The 26,716-nt window shown below is 47.5% G+C and overlaps 4 protein-coding genes across 5 annotated transcripts; 1 reads left to right on the plus strand and 3 right to left on the minus strand.

The window, feature by feature from the left end:
* Positions 1 to 2: 2 nt before the first annotated feature.
* On the minus strand, positions 3 to 3,230 carry dctpp1 (dCTP pyrophosphatase 1). The gene is made up of 4 exons (XM_066723241.1): positions 3,113 to 3,230; positions 2,302 to 2,438; positions 1,992 to 2,102; positions 3 to 1,751 (listed from the first exon to the last, which is right to left on the minus strand). The coding sequence occupies exons 2-4, from the start codon at positions 2,415 to 2,417 to the stop codon at positions 1,523 to 1,525; spliced, it is 456 nt and encodes a 151-aa protein (XP_066579338.1). The 5' UTR covers positions 2,418 to 2,438; positions 3,113 to 3,230; the 3' UTR covers positions 3 to 1,522.
* A 1,187-nt stretch (positions 3,231 to 4,417) lies between these two features.
* Positions 4,418 to 7,414, plus strand: LOC136768857 (nicotinate-nucleotide pyrophosphorylase [carboxylating]). The gene is made up of 5 exons (XM_066723245.1): positions 4,418 to 4,530; positions 5,262 to 5,522; positions 5,698 to 6,008; positions 6,171 to 6,302; positions 6,509 to 7,414. The coding sequence occupies exons 2-5, from the start codon at positions 5,270 to 5,272 to the stop codon at positions 6,827 to 6,829; spliced, it is 1,017 nt and encodes a 338-aa protein (XP_066579342.1). The 5' UTR covers positions 4,418 to 4,530; positions 5,262 to 5,269; the 3' UTR covers positions 6,830 to 7,414.
* Positions 7,415 to 8,173: 759 nt separating this feature from the next.
* LOC136768856 (branched-chain alpha-ketoacid dehydrogenase kinase) lies at positions 8,174 to 13,974 on the minus strand. Its single transcript, XM_066723244.1, has 12 exons — positions 13,634 to 13,974; positions 12,993 to 13,224; positions 11,650 to 11,718; positions 11,260 to 11,370; positions 11,120 to 11,167; positions 10,668 to 10,787; positions 10,411 to 10,509; positions 10,245 to 10,318; positions 10,021 to 10,149; positions 9,836 to 9,925; positions 9,556 to 9,717; positions 8,174 to 9,468 (listed from the first exon to the last, which is right to left on the minus strand). Exons 2-12 carry the CDS (start codon positions 13,173 to 13,175, stop codon positions 9,324 to 9,326), a joined length of 1,230 nt encoding a protein of 409 aa, XP_066579341.1. The 5' UTR covers positions 13,176 to 13,224; positions 13,634 to 13,974; the 3' UTR covers positions 8,174 to 9,323.
* Positions 13,975 to 14,597: 623 nt separating this feature from the next.
* LOC136768858 (syntaxin-4) lies at positions 14,598 to 24,941 on the minus strand. 2 transcript variants are annotated; one of them, XM_066723247.1, is made up of 11 exons: positions 24,708 to 24,941; positions 23,267 to 23,371; positions 23,065 to 23,164; positions 22,831 to 22,905; positions 22,604 to 22,677; positions 22,301 to 22,409; positions 20,551 to 20,624; positions 20,278 to 20,415; positions 19,462 to 19,572; positions 19,186 to 19,321; positions 14,598 to 15,814 (listed from the first exon to the last, which is right to left on the minus strand). In XM_066723247.1, the coding sequence occupies exons 1-10, from the start codon at positions 24,735 to 24,737 to the stop codon at positions 19,241 to 19,243; spliced, it is 897 nt and encodes a 298-aa protein (XP_066579344.1). In that variant the 5' UTR covers positions 24,738 to 24,941; the 3' UTR covers positions 14,598 to 15,814; positions 19,186 to 19,240. The 2 variants fall into 2 exon arrangements, with proteins under 2 accessions (XP_066579344.1, XP_066579345.1); XM_066723248.1 differs by lacking the exon at positions 19,186 to 19,321.
* Between the last annotated feature and the right edge of the window lie 1,775 nt (positions 24,942 to 26,716).

A 26,716-nucleotide genomic window follows, 5' to 3' on the forward strand; every position in this document is an offset into this window, starting at 1 on the left:
GATGTTTTTTAGTTTTTTTTACTAAACATATTTACAAAACTTTGTTTGAAGTTGAAGCTCTGAACAGTAAGATTCCTTAAGATAAGAACCAATGTGGACAAGTAACAATACAATCTGTCGTCTCCCCATTTTAGTTTCACACGCCCGGCCTAGAGGATCAGTCACAGACATCGAACTGAAAGGGAGTAGCTCACACACTCGCATTTTTAGATTAATCGAACACTTTCAGTTACTCATACAGTGAAAACAACTGGTTCACCCCTCATTAATGTCCCCCTCGACGCCGCAGCACTCAAAACCGCAGTGACTGCGGAGACCGGAAGACACCTCTGGTGCCTCTTTCCTGCACCTCGTCCAATCAATCAGTAACAGCAGGGTGAGGATTAGCGCCAAACACAGTTTCAATATACAGAGTCTTAATTTCAGTGCTGAGACAGCAGTGAGGTAGACTAATAAGCAACCAAGAGTTATCGGATTAAGAATACTAATAAAACTAAACCAACCTGTAAATACAGAAACAATTAAGAACCTCTAGCAGAATTACCGACTCCATGACTCTCTCAACTTGCTTTAAGAGTTTACTGTACTGTGGACTGAAGCAGCATACACTGCTGGTGCCCCAGTGGTGCTACAAGCCAAGTACCAGGACCACCATAGAGAAGGAGTGAGATATACAAATACTGGATTTAAAAGTGATTTAAAAAAAAAAAAAAAACATAAAAATAATAAGCTCTGATCCACCCACGTACACAGACTGGCAGACTGGCAGACTGGCGCTGTGACAGATGCAGTTACAGAACGCCTCCTGTGTTGCAATATGGACACGGTCACACGGGGGGGGGAAGTAACTCAGTAACAGTCTAGCAACATGAACGACTCTTCCTGGAGTGAGGTACAGGGGGCAGCACTTGACACACTGGCAATAGTGTGGCACTAGCAAATGTTATTTGGGTAACCATGGTTGTACTTAATTATAAAATCTGCTTTTTGTTCAGGGTTTTAAAAATAAATGCCTTGTGTAGAAATGGCACACCCTGCACAAGGAGCAGTTTCCTGTTGGCCATCAGCTCTCACGCACACGCACACGCACACACACACGCACGCACACACGCACGCACGCACACGCACACGCACACGCACACGCACACGCACACGCACACACAGCCCAAAGCCCAACAGACCACACCACAAGAGCAGGGGAAAAAATTGTTAAAATAAACAAAAAAAATAAAAATAAAAGATCTGCATCAGGAAGTCTTCCTCACGTAGATCAACTGTGTGTTTGGCGGACAGTACCAGGCTGACGCAAGGAAAGATTCCCATGTCTTCCTGGCGCTGCCCCCAAAAAACATTTAACAACGATACTAAAAAATACAAGTCAAATTGAAGCCACCGTTCAAGGTCCACAGAGCTCGGTCCATCTCTGCATTTTCCTTCTGTGGATCCGTGACATTGTCCACATCCGTCTGTCCATCCGTGACTCGGCCTCGTCCGTGTCTCCATCCCACCACCTCCCCGTCCCTCAGTCCTGGTACTCTGTGTACTTCTTGGCCGAGCCATGCACCTTGCTGGCGGGGTACTTCTGCCGGTTGATGTCCATCTTCTCCAGCACAGCGCGGGGCAGGTCCACGTGGCACTTCTCCGCCAGCTCTACCAGGTAGATCAGCACGTCGCTCAGCTCCTGGGCCAGCTGCTTCCTCTCGTGCTCTGGCCAGTCCGGCAGCCCCTCCGCCACCTCGCCCTTCCACTGACTGGCACAGCACCGGAGAGGAAGGGGAAGTGTGGGAGAGGAGGAGGAGAGAGAGAGAGAGAGAGAGAGAGAGAGAATGTGAGAGCAATTAAATTACTGTTTAAAGACTAAAAACGTCCAGGTCAACATAATAAATAAAAGCAATGCACACAAAAACTAGAAGTCCCCACAAACTAAATTTCCCAGGCTTGCAGTTCATGGTCTTTAACACAACCACTCCTCTCACACAGCAGGTACTTACAACAGCTCAGCCACCTCCCCCACCTCCCCCACCATAGCGAGCAGCAGGTTGCGGGGCTGGTGGTACTGGTTCCAGTCTCGCTCGTCCGTGAACTGGGCCTGGAGTCTGCGGCTGTAGGGGGGGTGGGGGACAAGAGAGCAGTCTTAATGTATGCCAGGCAACGTCACGGGTCCAGGAACACTCTTACGACATGTCAAGGGCGGCGTTGTAGGACATGTGGAGAAGAGTGCAGAGGGGCAGGGACAGAGACCGAGCGAGAAGGTGCGGAGACAGACACGGGGGGGGGGGGGGGTGGTAGGCAGTGTCTCACATGTCCTCCAGTGTGGGCTGCGCGCTGAAGGAGAACCTCGGGGGCGCGCTCAGGCCATTCTCCTGGGGGACGGGGCTTCTCGACGCCTCCCCAATCGGTGTCTCTCTCTCTGCCATGGCTCTGACGTCGCTGTCGCCCTGCAGACACAACACACCTCAGCACTCTCCCCCAGGGCCCCGTTCCTCCTAGCTTTATGGAGGAAAGCATTCTCCTTCAAGTGCGCATGCGCAATCAGATACAGGATTCCAGGGGATACAAAATATGTCAGAACACCGGAACACACTAAAGATCAGGAACTTCTAATCTTAAACCCCATGGAAAAGTATTAATAAAGCATGTCCAGTGCCACATTGTATCCGTACATTAGGTACACATGTGCTATATATAACTACTATACTTTCCCCTGCAGCTTTCTGAATTGATAATACTACGAAACAGGGGGTGAATAAATTAGAAAAGTGTATTAAAAAAAATACAACTTCCTATTACAATACACGTGTACTGCTGGTAATAAACAATCCGCATTGTATATAGCATTAATATTCGATATAATGGCGCACCATGACACACATATAAGTTAATGAATTCATTGTAGATGATCCCTAACGTGACTAACAGTGTGTGTGCATTGAACAACATCACTTCTAGACTGACTGGAGTTATGGAAGAGTAAAGAGAAAGAGGGAGTTGGGGAATCAAACTCGCTTGCTCTCTATTCATTACCAGCGTCGCTGCGGTATTTCACCTTGGACATCAGTTTGTTCTACGTTTTTATACTTCATTCCCATATTTGTTTAGTGTTCAAGCTTACCGGTGACGATAGCAGGATCTTCGGACGGTTCTCTAGTGTGCCGGCGCTGCGTCCCTGTTCAACCCGAGTCTCGCCGACCGCACACACACGCGTTAAACTCCCGCCACAGCCCTCGGCTCCTCTTCCGCCGGCGTAGCAGGAAGAGGCGGGACAAGACACAGCCAATCGCCTGGCGGATCCGTAAACACGTGTCAGACAGCTGGCCAATGGGATCAGCTCTGACGTAATTGTGTAGTTCTCTGTAGTTTCTATTGCCTCGTCCGGTTTTTTAATAATAAACTTCCACTTTGGATATAAGAGACATTCAATAGGTAGACTGTAGTATAATAGCGGGTAGGTATGTAATTTAGTATAAGTATATGTAAGTAATATTATTATTAGAAGTAGTAGTGATAATATTAGTAATTAGTAATAGTAGTATAGTATTATAATTATTATTATTATAATTATTATTATTATGGATCATATAATGGAAAAGGCCCAAGAGTAATGAAGCTGTTTTTACATTATAACCCCTTTACAATGTGAAAATACGAGCCCAATAAAGAAAAGATAAAGTGTGGTAGAAGGCAGCTTAAAAGTGTCACAAGGGAATTGTATTATTTTGGGATTTCACTGTACTAAGATGTGTGCATATTGTATTACTGAATGTATTACTGCACTTTTGAAAAGCTGTAAGATGCTTCCTGAGTAAACTGTAAAACATCCAGGATAAGGGCGTCTGCTAATAAATTAATACAAGAACATTGTATTATTATTGCTGCGACCCTCACCAGCTGGCGAGATACTAATACGTTATTAATAGTACTATAAGTATTAGTATTAATAGAAGTATTATAATGGGAAATCAAATAAGATGTATTGTGTGTTGCAAAATAACAAGACTGTCCTTACATGCAGACTAATAATTGATCAAGTGTAGTGTGTATATAAATATGCATCAAATGATTTCTATCAATCAAATCTTCTACTTTTCATATACATATTTAATTCTAAATGAACTTATGGGGGAGAACTGTGAGTGAGGTTGTTACTGTTATTACTGTACTGTAGTCGCCTCTTTATGTTCAATCTACTATAGTTTCACGTTTTTAGTGACATGCATGTTGCTGAATAACCCAGTTCATAAATATCTAAACACAAACACAAACACAAACACAGACTCAAATAAGGAAAGTTCCCCAGCAGCACCCTTTCGTCCCCACGTGTTTTCCCAGTGCAACTCTGGGCTCGTTTCGGTCGGCCTGCCCTCTGGTATGCGGGATGAAGTTTGTCCCCTTATTTAAAAAAAAAAAAGAAAAGTTTATTTTTCAGCTTTCCAGTTGTCAGTTCGTGGGGTCCATTGCAAGAGTGAAGACACGGAAACAACCGCCTGTCCCCCCCAGGACCACAAACACGGCCAGCCCTGAAACGCACAGGTATGGACACTGATTACAGGGCACTGCATTATATTATACTGCCTTGAGATCCACGATAGTTGTAAATACCTGTTTACTTGTATGATGTTCATAATATTACTTTTACAAAGCCGCGGCGTCTGGGCTCAGCTGGGATTGTGTCACAACGTTGCATCCATTACAACAACCGCAATACGATCAGGCATGCATAGTGTTAACCATTAAAAAACAGTGAGGGATTTATTTATATAGCAATATATTTGATTGTAATTGATGTGCCAGACAGATAAACGTCCGAGCGATTAAAGCGCATTGATCAATGATCGGAACTATGAGGGTATGCGCTGACCTGTGTGTGTCTTTATGAATGAACAGATACATATTTTTGTAGTATTGTGTGTATTGAGGGGCTACATTGACAAACTTTGTACCCGCAAACAAAATCCAGGTTTGGTGGGGGATGTGGACTTGTGCACAGATGGCAGGGATTTGGCAATGCTTGCATGGCTCTGCTGTGGGAGTTAAACTAGCGAAACAATGCGGCTCCTTTTTATTGAACATTTCCAAATGCTTTTTGAAGGTAGTCTCCAGTACTAACCGTGCTGTACTGTGCGATGTTTTGGAGAATACAGCATTAGAGATTTACTGTTATTTCACCTCAATAGACTGTATTGCTAATCCGCCGTCTAGACGTCTTCGATAGATCATTATTTAAAGCTCAAGGACACGCCCACTTCCCCGCCCTCTCCCAGGAGCCGCGATGACAGCCACAGCCCTCGACCTATCGCAGCTGCTCCCGCCCACCAAGCTCTCCCAGCTGGCCCGTGATTGGCTGGCGGAGGACACGCCTTCGTTCGACCCGGCGGGGCTGTGCGTGGGGTCGCGGGAGGTCACGGCGGCGCTGCTGTGTAAGACCCCGGGGGGCGTGCTGGCCGGGACCCCCTTCTTCAACGCCGTCTTCTCCGAGCTGGGCTGCAGCGTGGAGTGGCTGTACCCCGAGGGAACCAAGTTTGGTGAGTGGACAATAATTATCTTCTTACTAATAATAGTTGCAATTGATGTGTATAATAATAAATGCTGCCAAGTATAGTTAATTGACTCACTATGCAGTACTTTGGATACTGTACTGTATTCACTGTGCTGTGTGGGTGCCATCAGTCCAATATTAATAGTGCTGTGTGTGTGTAGGCCTGGAGCTGGTGACCAGGGTGGCGCTGGTCCGAGGCCCGGCCCGCAGGGTGCTGCTGGGGGAGCGCTGTGCCCTGAATGCCCTGGCCCGGGCCTCAGGCATCGCCAGCCGCTGCCACCTGCTGCTGGAGCGCGCCCGCCACTGTGGCTGGGCCGGGAAGCTGGCCGGCACGCGCAAGACCACCCCCGGCTTCCGACTGGTGGAGAAGTACGCCATGCTGGTGGGGGGCGTGGACACTCACCGGCACGACTTGAGCGGCCTGGTCATGCTGAAGGACAACCACGTCTGGGCCTGTGGGAGCATCACTCAGGTGAGGGTGCTGGGGACACGGAGGGTAAGGTTGAAAGAAGGGGATGGAAAAGAGAGGCCAGGTGCAAAGAGGAGCTAGAGGTTGTGTGCTGGTCTCACTGTAATGCTGGACCTTGGACAGTAGGGGCCAGTCTGACCGTCTCTCTCTCTCTCTCTCTCTCAGGCAGTGCAGGAGGCGCGCTCTGTGGCTGGGTTCTCCAACAAAGTGGAGGTGGAGTGCAGCAGCGAGCAGGAGGGCAGGGAGGCAGCCCGGGCCGGCGCCGACATCGTTATGCTGGACAACTTCCCCCCGCAGGTCAGCTGAGCTCAACAGACAGCCCGGCATGGTCAACACTAACCCTCCTCTTTCTCAGTGCAGTGTCCAGTCAGCCAATACCAACTCCCTTCTCTCTCTCTCTCTCTCTCTCTCTCTCTCTCTCTCTCTCTCTCTCTCTCTCTCTCTCTCTCTCTCTCTCTCTCTCTCTCTCTCTCTCTCTCTCTCTCTCTCTCTGCTCCCCCCAGGCTCTGCACTCCGCCGCCCGCTCTCTGAAGCAGCAGTTCCCAGCCCTGCTGATCGAGGCGAGCGGGGGGGTGACCCCGGAGTCGCTGCCCCAGTTCTTCTCCCCCCACGTAGACGTCATCTCGCTGGGCTGCATCACACAGGGCTGCCCTGTGGTGGACTTCTCCCTCAAGGTCCAGCACCACCCCGGCAGCGAGCCCAGTCCCCCCGCCGACAGGTCCTCCCCGGCCACCCCCGTCAGCAGCGACCAGGGCAACAGCCCCGTCAACGACATCGTCACCACGCTGGGCTCCCCCGTGTCCCGCAGAGACTTTGCATTTTAGGGATCACGGGGAAAGGGGGGACAACACTGTCTCCCAGCTAAATGTCCCTCTCTCTCTCTCTATCCAGGACTGGGGCTGGGCTAGACAAAAAACTGCAGTGTGCCAATCTCATCCATACTTTACTAGCAAGAGTAATGCGTCATCCCCCCTCCCCCCAGAACAGAAACAATTGTATCACCCATCTCTTTTCAACACAAACACCAGCTAATTAACCTCTGTGGAGGGGGGAATGGAGTGGGTCAGGGTCATAGGTCAACCCCTAAATCCCTTCACAGCTGGGGGAGACATGCTGATTGATCAGCTGATGACCGCACACCCGTTCTATCTAGAAGCTCCAGCTGTCTGGAACACAGTTAATACACAGTGGGAGCTGCAGATTTATCCAATTGTGTCTTCTGTACCATACGTTATATATTCAGTTTTTGTTTGTCATACCGATTTCTGGGGAGGGGAAAGAGTCCACAGTCCACCCCCACCCCCACTCCTTGTTGTGCCGAATTCAGTATTGTGTCAGAGTGGGATATTTACCAGCTAGCATGACTCAATGATCAAAACAATCTAATAAATCAATAGTTTACCCAACAATATTGATTGGACTACCTGAACTGCCCAACGACCGTTTCAAATGAGGGCCAATAATATCCAGTACAACTATATTCACACTCCCCCCACTCCTCTCTCTCTCTCTCTCCATCACCCACCCCCAGCGCACAGTTCAGCTCAGCCCGCCACCCCAACACTGCCTGTCTGACTGCAACCACAGATAGTCCACAGGGACAGGGGGGGGGGGAGGGGTTGTCAATTTCATTAATTAGATTAAATTCGTCTGCTCAAGCACAAGCGACTGCTTTTTTTTCTCCCCACGACCACGGTCAGCCAGTCCCAGCCTGCAGAGTCACAAGTCTAGATTCCTCCATCCGTGCCAGCAATCAGGAGCAGAAAGACTCCAGTCCGGGTCTCTCTCACTACACGTACCAAATCCAAGGCAGCGAGGATGACAAACTGATTCACGTTGACCGACAACAGTGGGGGGCAAAGGGATAGTAGAAGGAGATTGAAAAGCTTACTGCCCAACACCCTTCTTGATGAAAAAACAAATCTAATAAAAATGCAAAATCAAAAAAGGGATCTCCCCGTTTTGGACAAATCAATGGGAAGGAATTGCAAAGATGTGTAGGAATGGGAAAAGATCCCAACAATGTTGTCATTTCCATTTGCAAAAACAGTTTTGAACCAGCGATCCTAATTAATGCTGTGTTATCAAGTTGCTCGCCTCCTCACGGAGAAACGAACCAGGGCAACAGCAAGTGAACTAAAGTCCTGAAATCAAACTTTTACTTCTGGTAAATCTACATTTGTCTTCCCCCTCCTGTTTTTATTATTTTTAACACCCAATGCTACAAAATGTAAATAAAACTGGAACATTTAATTTGGTTTCATTAAGTTAAACCGGTACCAGTACCAGCTTACGGTTTCTGTCCCCTCGTTAGGCCGAAACGGGCCTTCCCTCAGCAGGATGGTGGAAGTCTTATGAGAATAGCGCGTTTGGGTTTGAATGGCCACCTTCTCCAGGCAGCAGGGGGCAGTGGGAGAAGGGACAGTATCAGTAGGGGGATCTGTCCCAAGTTATGTTTGGTGGTCCTTCAGTATAAGGCATCAGTAACTGGCAGAGTCTCTGAAAACATCCCCGAAAATCAGTCGGCAAAACCACTGACGGGAACAGGAGCGTCGACTGTCAGAAGTTTAGTCCCCAGTTCTGCTTGTCCTTCATTCTTGTTACGGAGCGTCTCTCACACCTCCCCTCCCTTTCCCTCTCTCCAGTACAGGCGGTTTGTGGAAACAGATCCCAACTGCAATGTCTGCCTTCATCTCTTGGTGTATGTATATGGGAATGTGAATGTGTACACTTGTGTATATCAGAATGTGTGTGTGTGTTGTAAGGGGAATGTGTTTCGGTCAGGGAGTCCATCTGTGATCTGAAGGCCCTGCTCAGATCCAGTCCACATGTGGTTCACATAAATGTGGAGAGGGGGCACTCACACAGACGTGGTTACAGAATCGCAGGCATGGTGTGTGTCTGTATATACATCTGTACTGCGAATGTGCATTGTGTAACATATGTGGGCTGTATTATGTACAGTGCTGCAAATTTAGTCTTATATACAGTACGAGTGCGTGTATAATAGTTGTGTGAATACAGTAGATGTATAGTGTTAGTGTTGCGCTGGCTGTACAGCAGTGTTTCCCAACCGGCATGCCATGGAATTTGGAAAACTCACATGAGAAGAGAAAAAATAATAATAATGAAGCGCTGCGTCTATAAATTTGGTGTTTTTGGGTGGAACTGTGGTGTTGCTCTTTTGGTGTTCTGGTTCTATCCCACGGTCCAGTGGTTTCCCACCAGCGCCGAGCATTGTTGTTTGTTGTTGCTGCTGCTGTACAGTGTCTCTGGTGTAAAGTGCGGTGCGGTGCTGTGTGTGGTGTGGTGTGGCGCTCAGATGCGGAAGCTCTCCTCCTTGCCGTCGATGTGGCGCAGGCGCAGGTACACGTCTGTGCCGATGCCCTGCAGGGACTGTAGGGACAGGGAGCCGCCCAGGTACTCCGCGTAGGCACGGGACGTGGGCAGACCGAAGCCAAACCTGCAACACACACACACGGGTTAATGCACATACTGGGCACCTCACTAACCTCCCGACCCACCCACTAAACATCTCCTCTCCACTGACCCGTGCATGGGGCTGGCCTGGCCACTGTTGACCATGTCCACCATGTTGCCTAGCAGGTCTCCGAGCCGCGGGTCCTGCATGCTGCTCTCCGCCGTGGTGAAGTGGTAGTCGGTGACCTTGGCCAGCACGTCGTGAGGGATGCCACCCCCCCGGTCCGAGATCCTGAGGGGAGGGAGAGGGAGAGGGCGTCAGAGACACTTTGAGGACATGGCTCTAGGATAACCTTGAGAGACACGCAGGACTCCAGCCAGGAGGACACCATGGCACCAACAGCACTGACCTGATGACGATGTCCACGCTGTTGTTGGCGATGGTGACCACGACGTCCGGGACGTTGTAGGGCGTCTCCAGGTGGCTCTCCATGGTGGCCCTGGACAGAGGGGGAGGGACAGACTGTGAGTGAGGGATTGAGGGAATGAGAGCGAGAGGGCAGTTGGGGGGGGGTGGGGGGGGGGGTGTACAGACCTCATGGCGTTCTTCAGCAGCTCGGGCAGGATGTAGTCTAGAGGCATGGGGATGTAGGGGAAGCGGGCTGCCACGTGGCCGTTCACTCGCACCCGGGGGGCACTGCCGTATTTGTGCTCACACAGCCGCCTGAGAGAGAGAGAGATAAAGAGAGACATGAGGTCAAAGACCAGTGTCAAGCTGGGCTGGAGACCTTTCCACAGAGAGAGAGGGACAGGGATTACCTGGCAAAGTCCACCCACTTCTCAATGACCTTCTTCGGAGACATCCTGGTGGAGATGATCCCCACAGAGTCCGGCTGAGGGAGAGAGGGAGGGGAGTCATATAGCTATACAGGCACATCGACTGGACACTACAGCACTACCCCCACCTCCTCCTCCTCCTCCTCACCTTGTCCTCATGTAGAGCCAGGTGATGGGTGGCCAGCATGCGGATTCCCAAGCGGGAGGTCAGGGTTTTGTCCAGGAACTGCCTCACTACTGCCTCCTCCTGGTCACAAGGGGGAACAGCAGGGGATCAATCCTGCACTGTTGACTACATCTCCCACCATTGAGCTCTAGATCAAACCCCTTATATGAACTCAATAGCCATGGTCTCGTTTCATTCTGTTTTCTGTTAATTCTCTCTCACATATTTCTCTCTCTCACCTGTATGTGTTTCCTGCTCTCTCTGAAGCCCTCGGCCAGCAGGGTGACCACGTCCTTGTGGTCGTCCAGGAGCCGCCGGAGCAGCTGGCAGTACTTGGCCTCCGTCTCGTGGTCCTTGATCTGCAACCAACCCATCACCAATCATCAACCGACTGAGCCAACACCAGGTTATATTCAGCACCACTTTCCAGTTGCAAAAGACAAAACATAAATAAGGAGCAGGGTTGCCCAGAACACAGAGGCCCTGCTGTGTGCTGCAGTATAAGGGTTCAATGATAATAATTGTTAGTGTATATGCCTGATAGAAATAGTGTAAACAATTATACACACGGTGACCGAAGAGGAAATGAAAAATTCTGTTTATCCTCCAAGCAGGCTGTATAAATAGACAATCTGCACAAGAAGTCACAAGGTCAACTAATACACGAGCCCCTGAAGAGAGTCTCACTCACCAGTGGGAATTCGCTCAGCTTGTGGAAAGCCCGGATGTAGAGCTCATGCTAAAAGAGAGGAGGAGAGGAGCCTAGAGTCAAAATCAAAATGAAATAAATAAGGAGTGCAGGGGTTGGGGTGCTAATGTCACGCATCTCACCACTTGCAGGATGGTGGGGTTGCAGCCGATGATGAAGGGGAGGCCCCGGAACGCCTTGATCCGGTGAGCAATGCGTACGGGCAGCTCCTTGTGCAGGTAGCGCGCGCTCTTCTGCGGGGAGGGAGAGGGAGAGTCGCCATGACACACTCACTCTCACGTCCGATTCTCATCACATTAACCGACCAGCAATGCAAAAGGTAATCCAACTTAAAAACACCGGAAAGCAAATAGACTTTATTCACTGGCCAGTGTGGAATCCTGACAATTCTGCACGCAGGGATAGGTAGATAAGTTATTTTATGAAATGCAATCAACTGCCTCTTTTCCAACATAAAATATCTACATGAAAATTCAAAGATTCACGCCTCAGCTAATAAATAAATCTCTTACCAAGATGTGACTCTTGTCAGGTGACTTTCCGGCATACAGCATCATAGTGGGAGTGAGGCGAACGGAGGGCTGGAGAGAGGGAGAGCGATAGAGGAAGTGACCGGTCAGTACAGGTAGACTGCTTTATCAGAGAGGGGGAAGCCATGTTGTCTCGGTGCTTTATGCAGTTTATATATTTTATAAAAATGTGGATAGACTGCTTTCCATATTTTCTACTCTGAGATTCTCTAAAGCAGTTTTAGTTCAAAATATAACTTCATACTTTAGGATAATGTGTTACATTCACTTTTCATGTGTAACAAATGTGTTTAAAAGGAAGGGCACATTAGGCAGAATTGTTTTCAAAAGCCCTGGTGTGTAAAGGAATAATACTAACGTGCTGACGGGACACTACAGTATGGTTTTACAGCACTGACTACACAGACACTGAGGTGGGGGGAGGGGTATATCACCAGGGGGCAGGGAGCTGACAATGGGAGATGTTCCACTAAGGAAAGAAAACAAAGGGAAACTGCTAGTAGGAAAGTGTTTGTACCTCAATGTCAGGAGTATAGGAACAAGATGTTAGACCTAGAAGCCACAGTGCTGGCGGGTGACTATGATGTTGTAGGAGTGACGGAAACATGGCTTACAGAAAATGATGGGGATGAATACAAGTTGAAAGGACACACACAGTTTAGAAGGGACAGGCAAAAATCAAAGAGGTGGTGGGGTAGCATTATATGTCAGAAATGACATTGAGGCAGAAGAACTCAAATTAGAGCCTAGTAATGAAACAGAATCATTGTGGGTTAAACTTTTGAATAAAAGATCTGGAGGATTAGTGGTAGGAGTGTGTTACAGACAAACTCAGATATTCAGCAAGATGTTGCATTGTACAGTGTAATCAGGACTGTATGTAGCAAGGATGTGGGTGTTATAATGGGGGATTTTAATTTCCCAAACTTTCTCCATCCAAGCAATGTGGGGAAGCAATAAAAAGGCAAACAGGATGTTAGGGTATATTGTCAAAAGTGTAGAATTGAGAACAAGGGCAGTGATGTTCAGACTGTACAATGCACTAGTTAGAGCTCATCTGGATACTGTGTGCAGTTCTGGGCTCCACACTTCAAGAAAGATATCGCTGCTCTAGAGGCAGTTCAGAGGAGAGCAACCAATGTCTGTGTAGACTGAGATCAAGCTCTCTGCCTTTGAAACTGCACTGCTCTGCTCCTCCCAGCACACACAGCACTTTACATTGTTTGTACAGCGCCTTCCCATTATACAATACAGCGTGTGTGTTTTCATACAAGAGGCATCGCATAAAGGCCTTTTCCACAAAACAAACACGGCTCTGTCCTCACCTTCTCCGACGCGCTGTCGATGGCCGACTGGTTGTAGAATGACGTCACGGTCTTGGATCGCTCCCGGGCCAGCTCGTGGTTTTCCGTGGCCGAGGTGGACTGCAGCCGGAGCCGGAGCCGAGGACTGGCGGCCCACACTGCCAAGCCGAGCCGGCCCGGCTGCCCTACCGCCAACTTCAGCATGGCCGCTCAGCCGCCGGAGCACAATAAACAGAGCCGGTCTTCTTATTCCCTTAGAGATGTAACGAAAGCGTAATGCTAAATCCCACACGTCTACACACATCTGGCACAGAGGTGCACAGTACGGGCCTGGCGGAAAGAGGCGATTCCCAGCGGAACAGAAATGCAATATTTTCCTTTAGAAATCAAGTGTCTGACGCTATAAAAGCACCCTTGTGTGACCAGGTAGCAGCGTTGCACTGTCGCCGGCAGTGTGCAGGTGTGCAAACACGACAGTGCGATTTATTTTATTTGAATGCATGGTGCACACTTAACCCGACACGTACCCGGACCCCGGTGCAATGCTTAACGGATCGGAACAAGCCGGCCCGCTTTAACTGCAAAGGGTTTGATGTTTCTATTCATTTGTTTTTCCATACGATATGCTGGCTTTGTATTATAATTATTATTATTATTATTACCTCACTCTGCATAAAAGACGACCTGTGGACCACTCAGCCCCCGCCGTCGGGATGCGATGCGCTTATCACCCGGTCGCCGCGTCTCCTCCTCGGCCCGGACTGACTCCGCACACCCGGGAGAGATGGGGCCGCTTTTCCGCCGTCACGTCGCCCGCGTCGGAAGCTGTCGGGCTGAAGGACAACATGAACGTCTCTTTTTGTTCTCCGTCGCTGCTTCTTCCTCTTTCTTCTTCCTCGCCGTCCTTTTCTGGTGCCCGAGAGGAAGATGAGCGCAGGACGGGCGAACACAAGCCCCGGTGCTGATGACGCAGGTGGAAGTTAGACCACCGCTCTCCTCTCACGCTGCCGCGGGGCCTTCCCTGTAAAGGTCATAGGTTGACGTCATTAGTCCCGGGACGCCATGTTGGTGAGGCGCGATGGAAATAACGTTTATCACAAAACACTGTGCTTGTTCAATGCGCTTTCTTCCATTAACCAAAAAGTAGTGGAAATACTCTTCTAACATTAATTACCAGGTAATTTCTGCAAAATGTTTTCTCACTCACCCTCAGCCTTCTGTTCAAGCAACTGGAATCTATTAGCATTTTAATGCTACCCCCCTCCCCCCAACAAAAAACAAAATCCACTTATTTTTGTACTGGAAACCTATTGTGTATTGAGTTTCATGTCCACTACAAATGCTATGGGAGGAGTAAGCATTTGTTCAAACATCCTCATAATAAATAACATAATAGTAAATATATAATTCTTAGAACACTTATACTGGCACAGTTTGACATACAATTATCTATTAATACAGTGGGGATTTTACTGGAGCATTACAAGTGAAGTACTTTGCTTAAGTACTTTCCCCTCTCTAATAATGTTTATCAAGTGGAGGGTTGCTCAATAACAGCAAGAATACTGGAAACGGGTCAACCCCCCACCCCCAACAAGAAATCATACACAATGCCAGCACAGGAGACAACATTAATATTGTTTTATTGTATAAAAACACTTTGAACATCAGTAAAACCATACATTGAAATGTAGTTTTGTTTAATTGCAGGTCTATTTTAGTGAACAATAAAAGTGTTTAACACCATCACCCTGAGGTATGCTTCAAAAACATAATGTACAGATATCCCACCCCGTAGTATTAAAACAAGCAACCTTGATAGAGAGAGAGAGAAAACAACACTGAGGCACAAGACCAGGCACAAAACAGAGCATGCACAGACACAGCAGCACTGTATTGAGTCTCATGCAATGCAGCAGGGAGGATGGGACACCTCTATCAGACCCATGAGGGGGGTCTTTCGCCATCTTTGAGTTTGAGTGTTCATTTTAATATGGCAGGACTCTGCACATTACAGCTCCTGATGTTTCTGTGGGGGAATGTGCAAACCGATCTGGCATTAAGTGTCCTGTCAGAGAAGGTGCAATAGGAAGATCCAGGACCCAACATTTGTGAGTGTGTGTGTGTGTGTCCGTGTGTTTTTTACATTACGAAGCCACGACGTCCGTGACGCTGCGTCTCTTCATGCACCGCACTGGACAAGAGTTAAAGACTGCAGATGTTGAAGCCTGACAGCCGACGCTGATTAGCTATGAATACTCAATACTCCCCCCACACAAACTTCCCCTAACCGTCCACAAACGCAGCATGACCGACTGAATGACGTTACAGTGGGATCTCCTTCTGGGTTTTAATCAGCAGGTCATCTACAAATCAGAGAGCATGATGATGATGATAATAATAATAATAATAATAACCTTTCATTTATATAGCACCTTGTATCCTGAGTGATGCCCAAAGCCCCTTACTCTCTCTACAAGGTGGACAATCTCACCTCCGGCTCCAGTAACACTGGGTATTGGGTTCATTATGGTAATCACAAGAAAGCGGTGAGCGGCCAGGACTGGGTAGGACTCCAGCATCTGGGTATCGTCACCGTGGGCACTGGTTGGCAGCAGGTGGGCAGACCTTTGAGACCGAGTTTAGTCCAGGGCATTCTTTAGCCACGGGGTCGGGTCGGGAAGACTCAGATTGTTGCGCACCAGGTTAGTAGCAGTAAAGAGGCAGGGGGAGCAGATTCAGTTCCATAGTTGCTGCTTAGTTCAAGTCAATAACCAGGCAGGAAGTGACATCAGTAGGGGGTAGTGTGGCATTAGATTTATAATATAAGAATTAAAATTCAACTGTAACGAGAAAGAGAGAGAGAGAGAGAGAGAGAGAAAGAGAGGATATCACATACAGGGATACAAATACAGCATCTCAAAATAAGTGTCTGTACTCCAGGTGTATATATACAGTACAGGGCTCAGTCAGTGTCTGTACTCCAGGTGTATATATACAGTACAGGGCTCAGTCAGTGTCTGTACTCCAGGTGTATATATACAGTACAGTACAGGGCTCAGTCAGTGTCTGTACTCCAGGTGTATATATACAGTACAGGTCTCAGTCAGTGTCTGTACTCCAGGTGTATATATACAGTACAGGTCTCAGTCAGTGTCTGTACTCCAGGTGTATATATACAGTACAGGTCTCAGTCAGTGTCTGTACTCCAGGTGTATATATACAGTACAGGGCTCAGTCAGTGTCTGTACTCCAGGTGTATACAGTGAGGGAAAAAATAATTTGATCCCCTGCTGATTTTGTACGTTTGCCCACTGACAAAGAAATGGCTATCAGTCTGTAATTTTAATGGTAGGTGTATTTTAACAGTGAGAGACAGAATAACAACAACAAAATCCAGAAAAACGCATTTCAAAAAAAGTTATAAATTGATGTGCATGTTAATGAGGGAAATAAGTATTTGATCCCCTATCAATCAGCAAGATTTCTGGCTCCCAGGTGTCTTTTATACAGGTAACGAGCTGAGATTAGGAGCACTCTCTTAAAGGGAGCGCTCCTAATCTCAGCTCGTTACCTGTATAAAAGACACCTGTCCACAGAAGCAATCAATCAATCAGATTCCAAACTCTCCACCATGGCCAAGACCAAAGAGCTGTCCAAGGATGTCAGGGACAAGACTGTAGATCTACACAAGGCTGGAATGGGCTACAAGACCATCGCCAAGCAGCTTGGTGAGAAGGTGACAACAGTTGGTGCGATTATTCGCAAATGGAAGACACACAAAATAACTGTCAGTCTCCCTTGGTCTGGGGCTCCATGCAAGATCTCACCTCATGGAGTTTCAATGATCATGAGAACGGTGAGGAATCAGCCCAGAACTACACGGGAGGATCTTGTTAATGATCTCAAGGCAGCTGGGACCATAGTCACCAAGAAAACAATTGGTAACACACTACGCCGTGAAGGACTGAAATCCTGCAGCGCCCGCAAGGTCCCCCTGCTCAAGAAAGCACATGTACAGGCCCGTCTGAAGTTTGCCAACATCTGAATGATTCAGAGGAGAACTGGGTGAAAGTGTTGTGGTCAGATGAGACCAAAATCGAGCTCTTTGGCATCAACTCAACTCGCCGTGTTTGGAGGAGGAGGAGGAATGACCCCAAGAACACCATCCCCACCGTCAAACATGGAGGTGGAAACATTATGCTTTGGGGGTGTTTTTCTGCTAAGGGGACAGGACAACTGCACCGCATCAAAGGGACGATGGACAGGGCCATGTACCGTCAAATCTTGGGTGAGAACCTCCTTCCCTCAGCCAGGGCACTGAAAATGGGTCGTGGATGGATAATCAGCGTGACAATGACCCAAAACACACAGCCAAGGCAACAAAGGAGTGGCTCAAGAAGAAGCACATTAAGGTCCTGGAGTGGCCTAGCCAGTCTCCAGACCTTAATCCCATAGAAAATCTGTGGAGGGAGCTGAAGGTTCGAGTTGCCAAACATCATCCTCGAAACCTTAATGACTTGGAGAGGATCTGCAAAGAGGAGTGGGACAAAATCCATCCTGAGATGTGTGCAAACCGGGTGGCCAACTACAAGAAACGTCTGACCTCTGTGATTGCCAACAAGGGTTTTGCCACCAAGTACTAAGTCGAAGGGGTCAAATACTTATTTCCCTCATTAACATGCAAATCAATTTATAACTTTTTTGAAATGCGTTTTTCTGGATTTGTTTGTTGTTATTCTGTCTCTCACTGTTAAAATACACCTACCATTAAAATTATAGACTGATCATTTCTTTGTCAGTGGGCAAACGTACAAAATCAGCAGGGGATCAAATACTTTTTTCCCCTCACTGTATATACAGTACAGGGCTCAGTCAGTGTCTGTACTCCAGGTGTATACACTCACCTAAAGGATTATTAGGAACACCATACTAATACTGTGTTTGACCCCCTTTCGCCTTCAGAACTGCTTTAATTCTACGTGGCATTGATTCAACAAGGTGCTGAAAGCATTCTTTAGAAATGTTGGCCCATATTGATAGGATAGCATCTTGCAGTTGATGGAGATTTGTGGGATGCACATCCAGGGCACGAAGCTCCCGTTCCACCACATCCCAAAGATGCTCTATTGGGTTGAGATCTGGTGACTGTGGGGGCCAGTTTAGTACAGTGAACTCATTGTCATGTTCAAGAAACCAATTTGAAATTATTCGACCTTTGTGACATGGTGCATTATCCTGCTGGAAGTAGCCATCAGAGGATGGGTACATGGTGGTCATAAAGGGATGGACATGGTCAGAAACAATGCTCAGGTAGGCCGTGGCATTTAAACGATGCCCAATTGGCACTAAGGGGCCTAAAGTGTGCCAAGACAACATCCCCCACACCATTACACCACCACCACCAGCCTGCACAGTGGTAACAAGGCATGATGGATCCATGTTCTCATTCTGTTTACGCCAAATTCTGACTCTACCATCTGAATGTCTCAACAGAAATCGAGACTCATCAGACCAGGCAACATTTTTCCAGTCTTCAACTGTCCAATTTTGGTGAGCTTGTGCAAATTGTAGCCTCTTTTTCCTATTTGTAGTGGAGATGAGTGGTACCCGGTGGGGTCTTCTGCTGTTGTAGCCCATCCGCCCCAAGGTTGTACGTGTTGTGGCTTCACAAATGCTTTGCTGCATACCTCGGTTGTAACGAGTGGTTATTTCAGTCAAAGTTGCTCTTCTATCAGCTTGAATCAGTCGGCCCATTCTCCTCTGACCTCTAGCATCAACAAGGCATTTTCGCCCACAGGACTGCCGCATACTGGATGTTTTTCCCTTTTCACACCATTCTTTGTAAACCCTAGAAATGGTTGTGCGTGAAAATCCCAGTAACTGAGCAGATTGTGAAATACTCAGACCGGCCCGTCTGGCACCAACAACCATGCCACGCTCAAAATTGCTTAAATCACCTTTCTTTCCCATTCAGAGATTCAGTTTGGAGTTCAGGAGATTGTCTTGACCAGGACCACACCCCTAAATGCATTGAAACAACTGCCATGTGATTGGTTGGTTAGATAATTGCATGAATGAGAAATTGAACAGGTGTTCCTAATAATCCTTTAGGTGAGTGTATATACAGTACAGGGGCTCATTCAGTGTCCACTAGGTTTAATATAAACAATGGGTCCACAGGTGCACAAAAGGGAGGTAGGGAGGGACTCACTGGGAAGGTGGGTGGGGGGGGCAGGAGGAGGGATGAGAGGAGCTCGGGGCCACTGTCAGGTGACGAAGGTGGCAACCAGGGCGATGACTATGATGAGGATGAGGATGACCAAGCACAGCGCGATCCACAGCTTCTTCTGCAAGGACAAGGGCATCCCACAGTCATCAGCCACTGTCACAGCACTGCACCGTTCTTAACACCTCCCATGGCTGTGTGTGTGTGTGTGTACGTGTGTGTGTGTACGTGTGTCTGTCGGTGTCTGAACTGCTCACTCACTTTGCGTGACTTCTGCTGGTACTCCACGGCCACCTTGGTGTCAGCGGCAGCTTTCTCCACATAGTTTGAGGACTGCAGGATGTTGGTCTCGATGCGGTTCACCATCTCACCCTGCAGAGGTGGACGGACAGAAAGGGGGACAGATGGACAGAGAGAGAGAGAGAGAGAGAGAGAGAGAGAGAGAGAGAGAGAGAGAGAGAGAGAGAGATCATTCACATTAGCTCCCCTGCGGTGATCTGAGAGGAAGAGGGGGAGCTGACACAGAAACTGTCTCTCTGCACCCAATCCGAGGGAGAGAGAGACAGACACAGAGGCACAGTGTGAGACAGACACAGGGGCAGAGAGACTCAGAGGGACAGACACAGGGTCTCTGCATTTCATCAGCTCAAATAATGTCCATTGTATCTGAGGTATAAACAACACCCCTTTGCCAGATTTTTTTGTAGGCTTTCGGTCTGTGCTTTCACATTCAGTTCTTTTCTTTTTGATGTTAGTTGTATTTGTATATTCACGCCACTACGTGTCAGCAATGCATTGGCAGTGAGCAGCAGGTTTGACAGATTGCTGTGCTGCACCTGCAGAGCTGAGAAACCACAGCTGGGCACTTCAGACTGCAGGAGCGAGACACGGAGAGGGAAGAGTGTTCTCTCTCTCACAAAGATGCACAATAAATAGGGTGGTGGTCTGCATGTGAGCATGTGCGCGAGTATTGGACTGTCTCTCCATCTCCGTGTCCGCACATGTGTTTCTCCTGTGTGTGGGTGTATGTGTGTATCTGGGTGCCTGTGTGTGCCTCTGCGTGGGCCTAGCTCTGACCTGCGCCTCCACCTCCATGGCCAGATACTGGAACATCTCGTGCAGGTCCCGGATACTCTGCTCCAACTTCAGGATCTCGTCGTGCCGCGACGAGATTTCGTTCAGGGCCTGCTTGGTGACCTGCGTGTCCTTCAGGATCTGAGAAAACCAGAGGGGCAGCGACGGGTCACTGCGGGCAGACACACTGCTGCATCAGAGAGGCGGAGGGAGACGGTGTGGGCATAGTGTTCATCAGAGAGGAAGCAGGGACTCAGCCACAGCGCTCAGACTCACGTTCTGTGTGAAGACGTCTGTCTGCCCGCTGTCTAGCATCTGGTCCAGCTCTTCTTCAGTCACATTGGTCCCCGCTGCAACCACAACACAACGTCATCACAACAGCAACACGACACAACAGAGCTGTTGTGTAGAAGGTGGAAGAACTATAAACCCCCATTTTAATAGGACTGTTGTACTGCACTGTTACTACAGCCCCCTATTGGAACAGCGCTATTCTACTGTACTGTTACTACAGCCCCCTATTGGAACAGCACTATTCTACTGCACTGTTACTACAGCCCCCTATTGGAACAGCACTATTCTACTGCACTGTTACTACAGCCCCCTATTGGAACAGCACTATTCTACTGTACTGTTACTACAGCCCCCTATTGGAACAGCACTATTCTACTGCACTGTTACTACAGCCCCCTATTGGAACAGCACTGTTCTACTGCACTGTTACTACAGCCCCCTATTGGAGCAGCACTATTCTACTGCACTGTTACTACAGCCCCCTATTGGAACAGCACTATTCTACTGCACTGTTACTACAGCCCCCTATTGGAACAGCGCTATTCTACTGTACTGTTACTACAGCCCCCTATTGGAACAGCACTGTTCTACTGCACTGTTACTACAGCCCCCTATTGGAACAGCACTGTTCTACTGCACTGTTACTACAGCCCCCTATTGGAGCAGCACTATTCTACTGCACTGTTACTACAGCCCCCTATTGGAACAGCGCTATTCTACTGCACTGTTACTACAGCCCCCTATTGGAACAGCGCTATTCTACTGCACTGTTACTACAGCCCCCTATTGGAACAGCGCTATTCTACTGTACTGTTACTACAGCCCCCTATTGGAACAGCACTGTTCTACCGCACTGTTACTACAGCCCCCTATTGGAACAGCACTGTTCTACCGCACTGTTACTACAGCCCCCTATTGGAGCAGCGCTATTCTACCGCACTGTTACTACAGCCCCCTATTGGAGCAGCGCTATTCTACCGCACTGTTACTACAGCCCCCTATTGGAGCAGCGCTGTTCTACCGCACTGTTACTACAGCCCCCTATTGGAGCAGCGCTATTCTACCGCACTGTTACTACAGCCCCCTATTGGAGCAGCGCTATTCTACCGCACTGTTACTACAGCCCCCTATTGGAACAGCGCTATTCTACCGTACTGTTACTACAGCCCCCTATTGGAACAGCACTATTCTACTGCACTGTTACTACAGCCCCCTATTGGAACAGCACTGTTCTACTGCACTGTTACTACAGCCCCCTATTGGAACAGCACTGTTCTACTGTACTGTTACTACAGCCCCCTATTGGAACAGCACTATTCTACTGCACTGTTACTACAGCCCCCTATTGGAACAGCACTGTTCTACTGCACTGTTACTACAGCCCCCTATTGGAGCAGCACTATTCTACTGCACTGTTACTACAGCCCCCTATTGGAACAGCACTATTCTACTGCACTGTTACTACAGCCCCCTATTGGAACAGTGCTATTCTACTGTACTGTTACTACAGCCCCCTATTGGAACAGCACTGTTCTACCGCACTGTTACTACAGCCCCCTATTGGAACAGCACTGTTCTACCGCACTGTTACTACAGCCCCCTATTGGAGCAGCGCTATTCTACTGCACGTTTTGCACTGCTAGCTGTCAACGGCAGGACGCCACCTTATCAGATTGAGAGAGACAGCTGGACAGACTGCCAGATGGATGGACAGACAGGCGGACTGACTCACTGATGCGTAGCTGTCTCTGGATTCTCTCCACGTTGCGGTCTCTGTACTGAGACTGGATCGTGTTGCACCGGCCCATCAGCTCCACGAACTCCCGGGAGAGGATACCGTGCTGGAGAGAGAGAGAGAGAAAGAGATAAAGAGAGTCAGCACAGAGACGGTGGTGTGGCAGGGAGCACAAGACACTGGACAGGTATTTGCTTTAGGCCCAGACCTGGGACCAACCTGAAGACCACAGCAGCCCAACAGGCAGACAGCAAGATGGACAGACGGACAGGCCCCAGCCTTCTAGCCAAGTCAGCTCACCTGTGTCTTCTGCATCCGAATGTCGATCGGTACGTATTTCCCATCTTCTTCCTTCTCTTTCTTGGGCTCGATACCTGGGAGAAGCAGAAGGGACATCAGCACCTGCCTGCTCTCGCACACGAACACGCACACGCACCCACTCATCACACAGGTACACGCACGCACATGCACCTGCTTGCATACACGTAGACGCACACACAAGCACACACGTCAACACACGCACTTACTTTTCAGCTTTTTCTGAATCTGGTTGGCCGTCACCTTAATTTGATCTCGCAGCGTCTGCAGTTCCCGCTTCATACCTGGGACACAGAGATTAAGATGATTATTATTATTACAAGTGTCACTGGCAGTAGTGGAGGTCGCAGTATTTAAGAGCTCTGTGGCTTTTGCAGTTTTAAAGCATGCATGGAAACATCTGAATTGGCTTTTTTGTGCAATGGATGCTGGTCAGCACTCACTTTCCTCCGGTAGTGCCACGCCCAGCACGGTCTTCTGCTTGATCTCCAGGTCGTTGACCTTCGATGTGAGGTTGACCAGGCCCTCTCGGATTTCCCTCACCTGCCAGATAGACGGAGGTGTTGAGAGAGCGAGAGAGAGAGAGTGAGAAATACAGAAGTACAGAGAGAGAGACACCGAGAGATGACAGGACAGGGCTCTCACCCTCTGGAAGAATTCCTCGTTCTCATCTTTAACAGATCCCGGCTTCACAATCAGCGGCCTGCCCTCCTCCTTCTCATCGTCAGAGCTCATCTGCTCTTCTGCTTTCTTCCAACAGAGAGAGAAAGAGAGAGGTGTGTCACAGATGAACATTAACTCTGCACTGAGACAGAGCGGGCAGGCAAGAGGGAGAAGTTAGTAGATTGGACAGTAATACTGCACTGATGGGGGAGGGGGAGAGAGAGATGTAAAAACTGTACATTAACTCTACTCTGAAAAGACTGTGAAAAGACTCTCTGGACACTTTGTTGTTACTACTGATCAAATTAGAGACCCATATTAGACTAATACAGAGACACTGTCCACACCTACTGTTACACTTTGCATGTCAGTGGATAGGGATGGGGACTATATTAACTGACAGAAAGAAGCGGCCCAGATTAACTAATGGAAAGGCAGCGTCCATACTAACTGGTAGATATAGGTACTGTTGTAGCAGAAAAGGTCATTTTAGCTTGGGCTGATATGATTGACAGGTATCACTCAGATACTTATCCACTCAAGACTCCGTAGTAAATAATGCAAATGAAAGATTTATTTCACAGGTAGGTATTTACAAGACTTCCACATTAATAATAATCAAGTTATTAGGTAGATTTCATAAATTAAATCAGAAAAACGTGAGGCTCCATAGCTAAACCTAATAAAAGAGACTTGATTTAAACATATACATCAAACGTACATAAAGCTTGTTTTCTGAAATACAGTACACTTAATTTAAATGTGTAACAGACAAATACAGAATATTACACATATGTGTTCTGAATAATAACAAGAGCAAAATAGGTTCTTTCCAGATCAAACAGAAATACTTTCAGTATTAGGCTAAATGATACATCCACTTTCCAAATGAAGTGACAAGCATTAAAAGACATTCGTATTTCGCTTCTGTCCCATGTAAGAGCCACCTTATAATATTATTAATAATAATAGTAGTTGTAAACCATTTTACTTTGGTTGCACTATGAAGATAAAGCCCCAACTGGCTGGACACTATCGCTATTAATAGCCGCCGCTTGCTCAGCTTTCCCGGTCTGTCCCGATACCCGACTCCGGTGATTGGGGGGAAAGCCGTTAGGCCGACACTTCGTTCACTAAGTTCCTCTATTGCCAAAATGAAGGACAACCAACTATTAATGATATGCCTAAAAACAACAACAAACAGCTTGTAGGAGTTACATATGTAGGCTGCAGGGGAATTTGCGTTTTATAATTTGTGTGTTTTTGAACTTTGCAAGACGGGGCTGAGACTCAAGCGCACGGCTCTCAACTGCGCAACTTCACTTTCATGTTGGGTTTCGCTGGCCGAGCCGCTCAAACACGTCGGAAAACAAAAAGACAGACATAATAAACGGCACTTCAACCCGAGGAGCAAACCTCTTACATTGCCCAGCTCCTTCGTGCGGTCGCGCATGTCGGCTGCCTGTCCTCCAGCGGCGAGTTTCAATAAAACTTGTTTTCTCTGCACCGCTTCGGCGCCGCCAGTGCGAAGTCGTCCGTGCGCTCAAACTCCGCTTTATTCCCCCCAAACAAGTGCGGGGCTGGCGGGGCAAAGTCACTTTTCTGGCACAATAACACAGCGGCACTGCCCTGTCTCGGGTGTCACACACTGCGCATGCTCCACACAACACTGCGCTCATACAGCCCAGCCGCGTCACCGGCGGCTTCCGGTGCGACAACCAACTTCCGCTGAAGATTAAAAAATGAAAGTGTTCTATCTGTCAATCAAACTCTGACTCTCCGCGTTTACAGTAATGTACATATTGGACACTCTTCCCTTCATTCCCACTCTTCAAGTCATTTTGTTGAAGATTATTATAAACATTTATTAACATTTAAGTGTACAGTGATGTTCTGTATTTTCTATAGATTTTCATAATTTGTGATTGGCGCTTTTTATCAGGTGCATATTAAAAATTGGCACATGTTAAGATTATGGCAATGCTATATGATGATGATGATGATGAATATTATTGAGAATGTTATGTTGCTGTTGATGTATGTATATTCGCTGTCTGTCTATAAATAGACTATAATAGACTAGACTATGTATTTGCTTGTTGGTGAATGAAGTGTGTGCAAAACTCCTGTTAGTGATGTGTGAATCAAACTAGTCTCCCAAATCCTATTATTATTATTATTATTATTATTATTATTATTATTATTATTATTATTATTATGTGAATTATGAAATTTACAAGGCCATACACATAGACTACTGAGTATATCGTATTTTGACACATGGCGTAAACCATTTGTTTTCTGGTCATTATTATTATTATTATTATTATTATTATTATTATTATTATTATTATTATTATTTCTTGGCAGACGCCCTTATCCAAGGCGACTTACAACATAAGTGCAATACAAAGTGCAAAAATACAGTTAAGTACGAGGCATCAAACATTACAAATTCAAATTTACATTAAACAGAGCAATTCAAAATATAATACAATTTACAACTTCCAATTTACACAGGCACATACAGTAAGTGAGGTCATACATTCTGGAAAGTAAAAGCTAAGTGCTGTCTTATGTAAGGTCACGCATATAATACATAATATGTTACACAGCGCAGTTAGAACATTGCTTAAATTGTACACCTTGATTAGAGGAGTCGCTTCTAACTGGAATGAGGTTGTTAGTGGAGTTCCACAGGGATCAGTACTAGGGCCTTTACTTGTTCTAATCTAATAATTAATGATCTGGACTCTGGGATAGTTAGCAAACTAGTCAAATTTGCAGATAATAGGTGGCTCAGCAGATACAATCTCGGCAGCACAGGCTATTCAAAGCGACTTGGATAATATTCAGTTGTGGGCCGACACCTGGCAGATGAAATTCAATGTGGACAAGTGCAAGGTATTACATGCAGGTAACAAAAATGTCCACTATAATTACACTATGGGAGGAATAGAACTAGATGAAGTAACGCATGAGAAAGACCTAGGAGTCTATGTGGACTCCTCACTTTCTCCATCCAAACAATGTGGGGAAGCAATAAAAAAGGCAAACCGAATGCTAGGGTATATTGTCAAAAGTGTAGAATTGAGAACAAGGGCAGTAATGTTCAAACTGTACAATGCACTAGTTAGAGCTCATCTGGATACTGTGGACAGTTCTGGGCTCCACACTTCAAGAAAGATATCGCTGCTCTAGAGGCAGTTCAGAGGAGAGCAACCAGACTTATTCCAGGTCTGAAGGGAACGTCCTACTGAGAGACTGAGGACCTGAACCTTTTCACCCTGGAACAGAGGAGATTACGTGGGGACTTGATTCAAGTCTTCAGAATCATGAAAGGCATCGACCACATCAAACCAGAGGAGCTTTTCCAGATCAGCAGGGAGACACGCACCCGGGGACACAAATGGAAATTGGGCTTCAAGGCAT

Source organism: Amia ocellicauda, chromosome 14, assembly GCF_036373705.1.
Source record: "Amia ocellicauda isolate fAmiCal2 chromosome 14, fAmiCal2.hap1, whole genome shotgun sequence".
Lineage (NCBI taxonomy): Eukaryota > Metazoa > Chordata > Actinopteri > Amiiformes > Amiidae > Amia > Amia ocellicauda.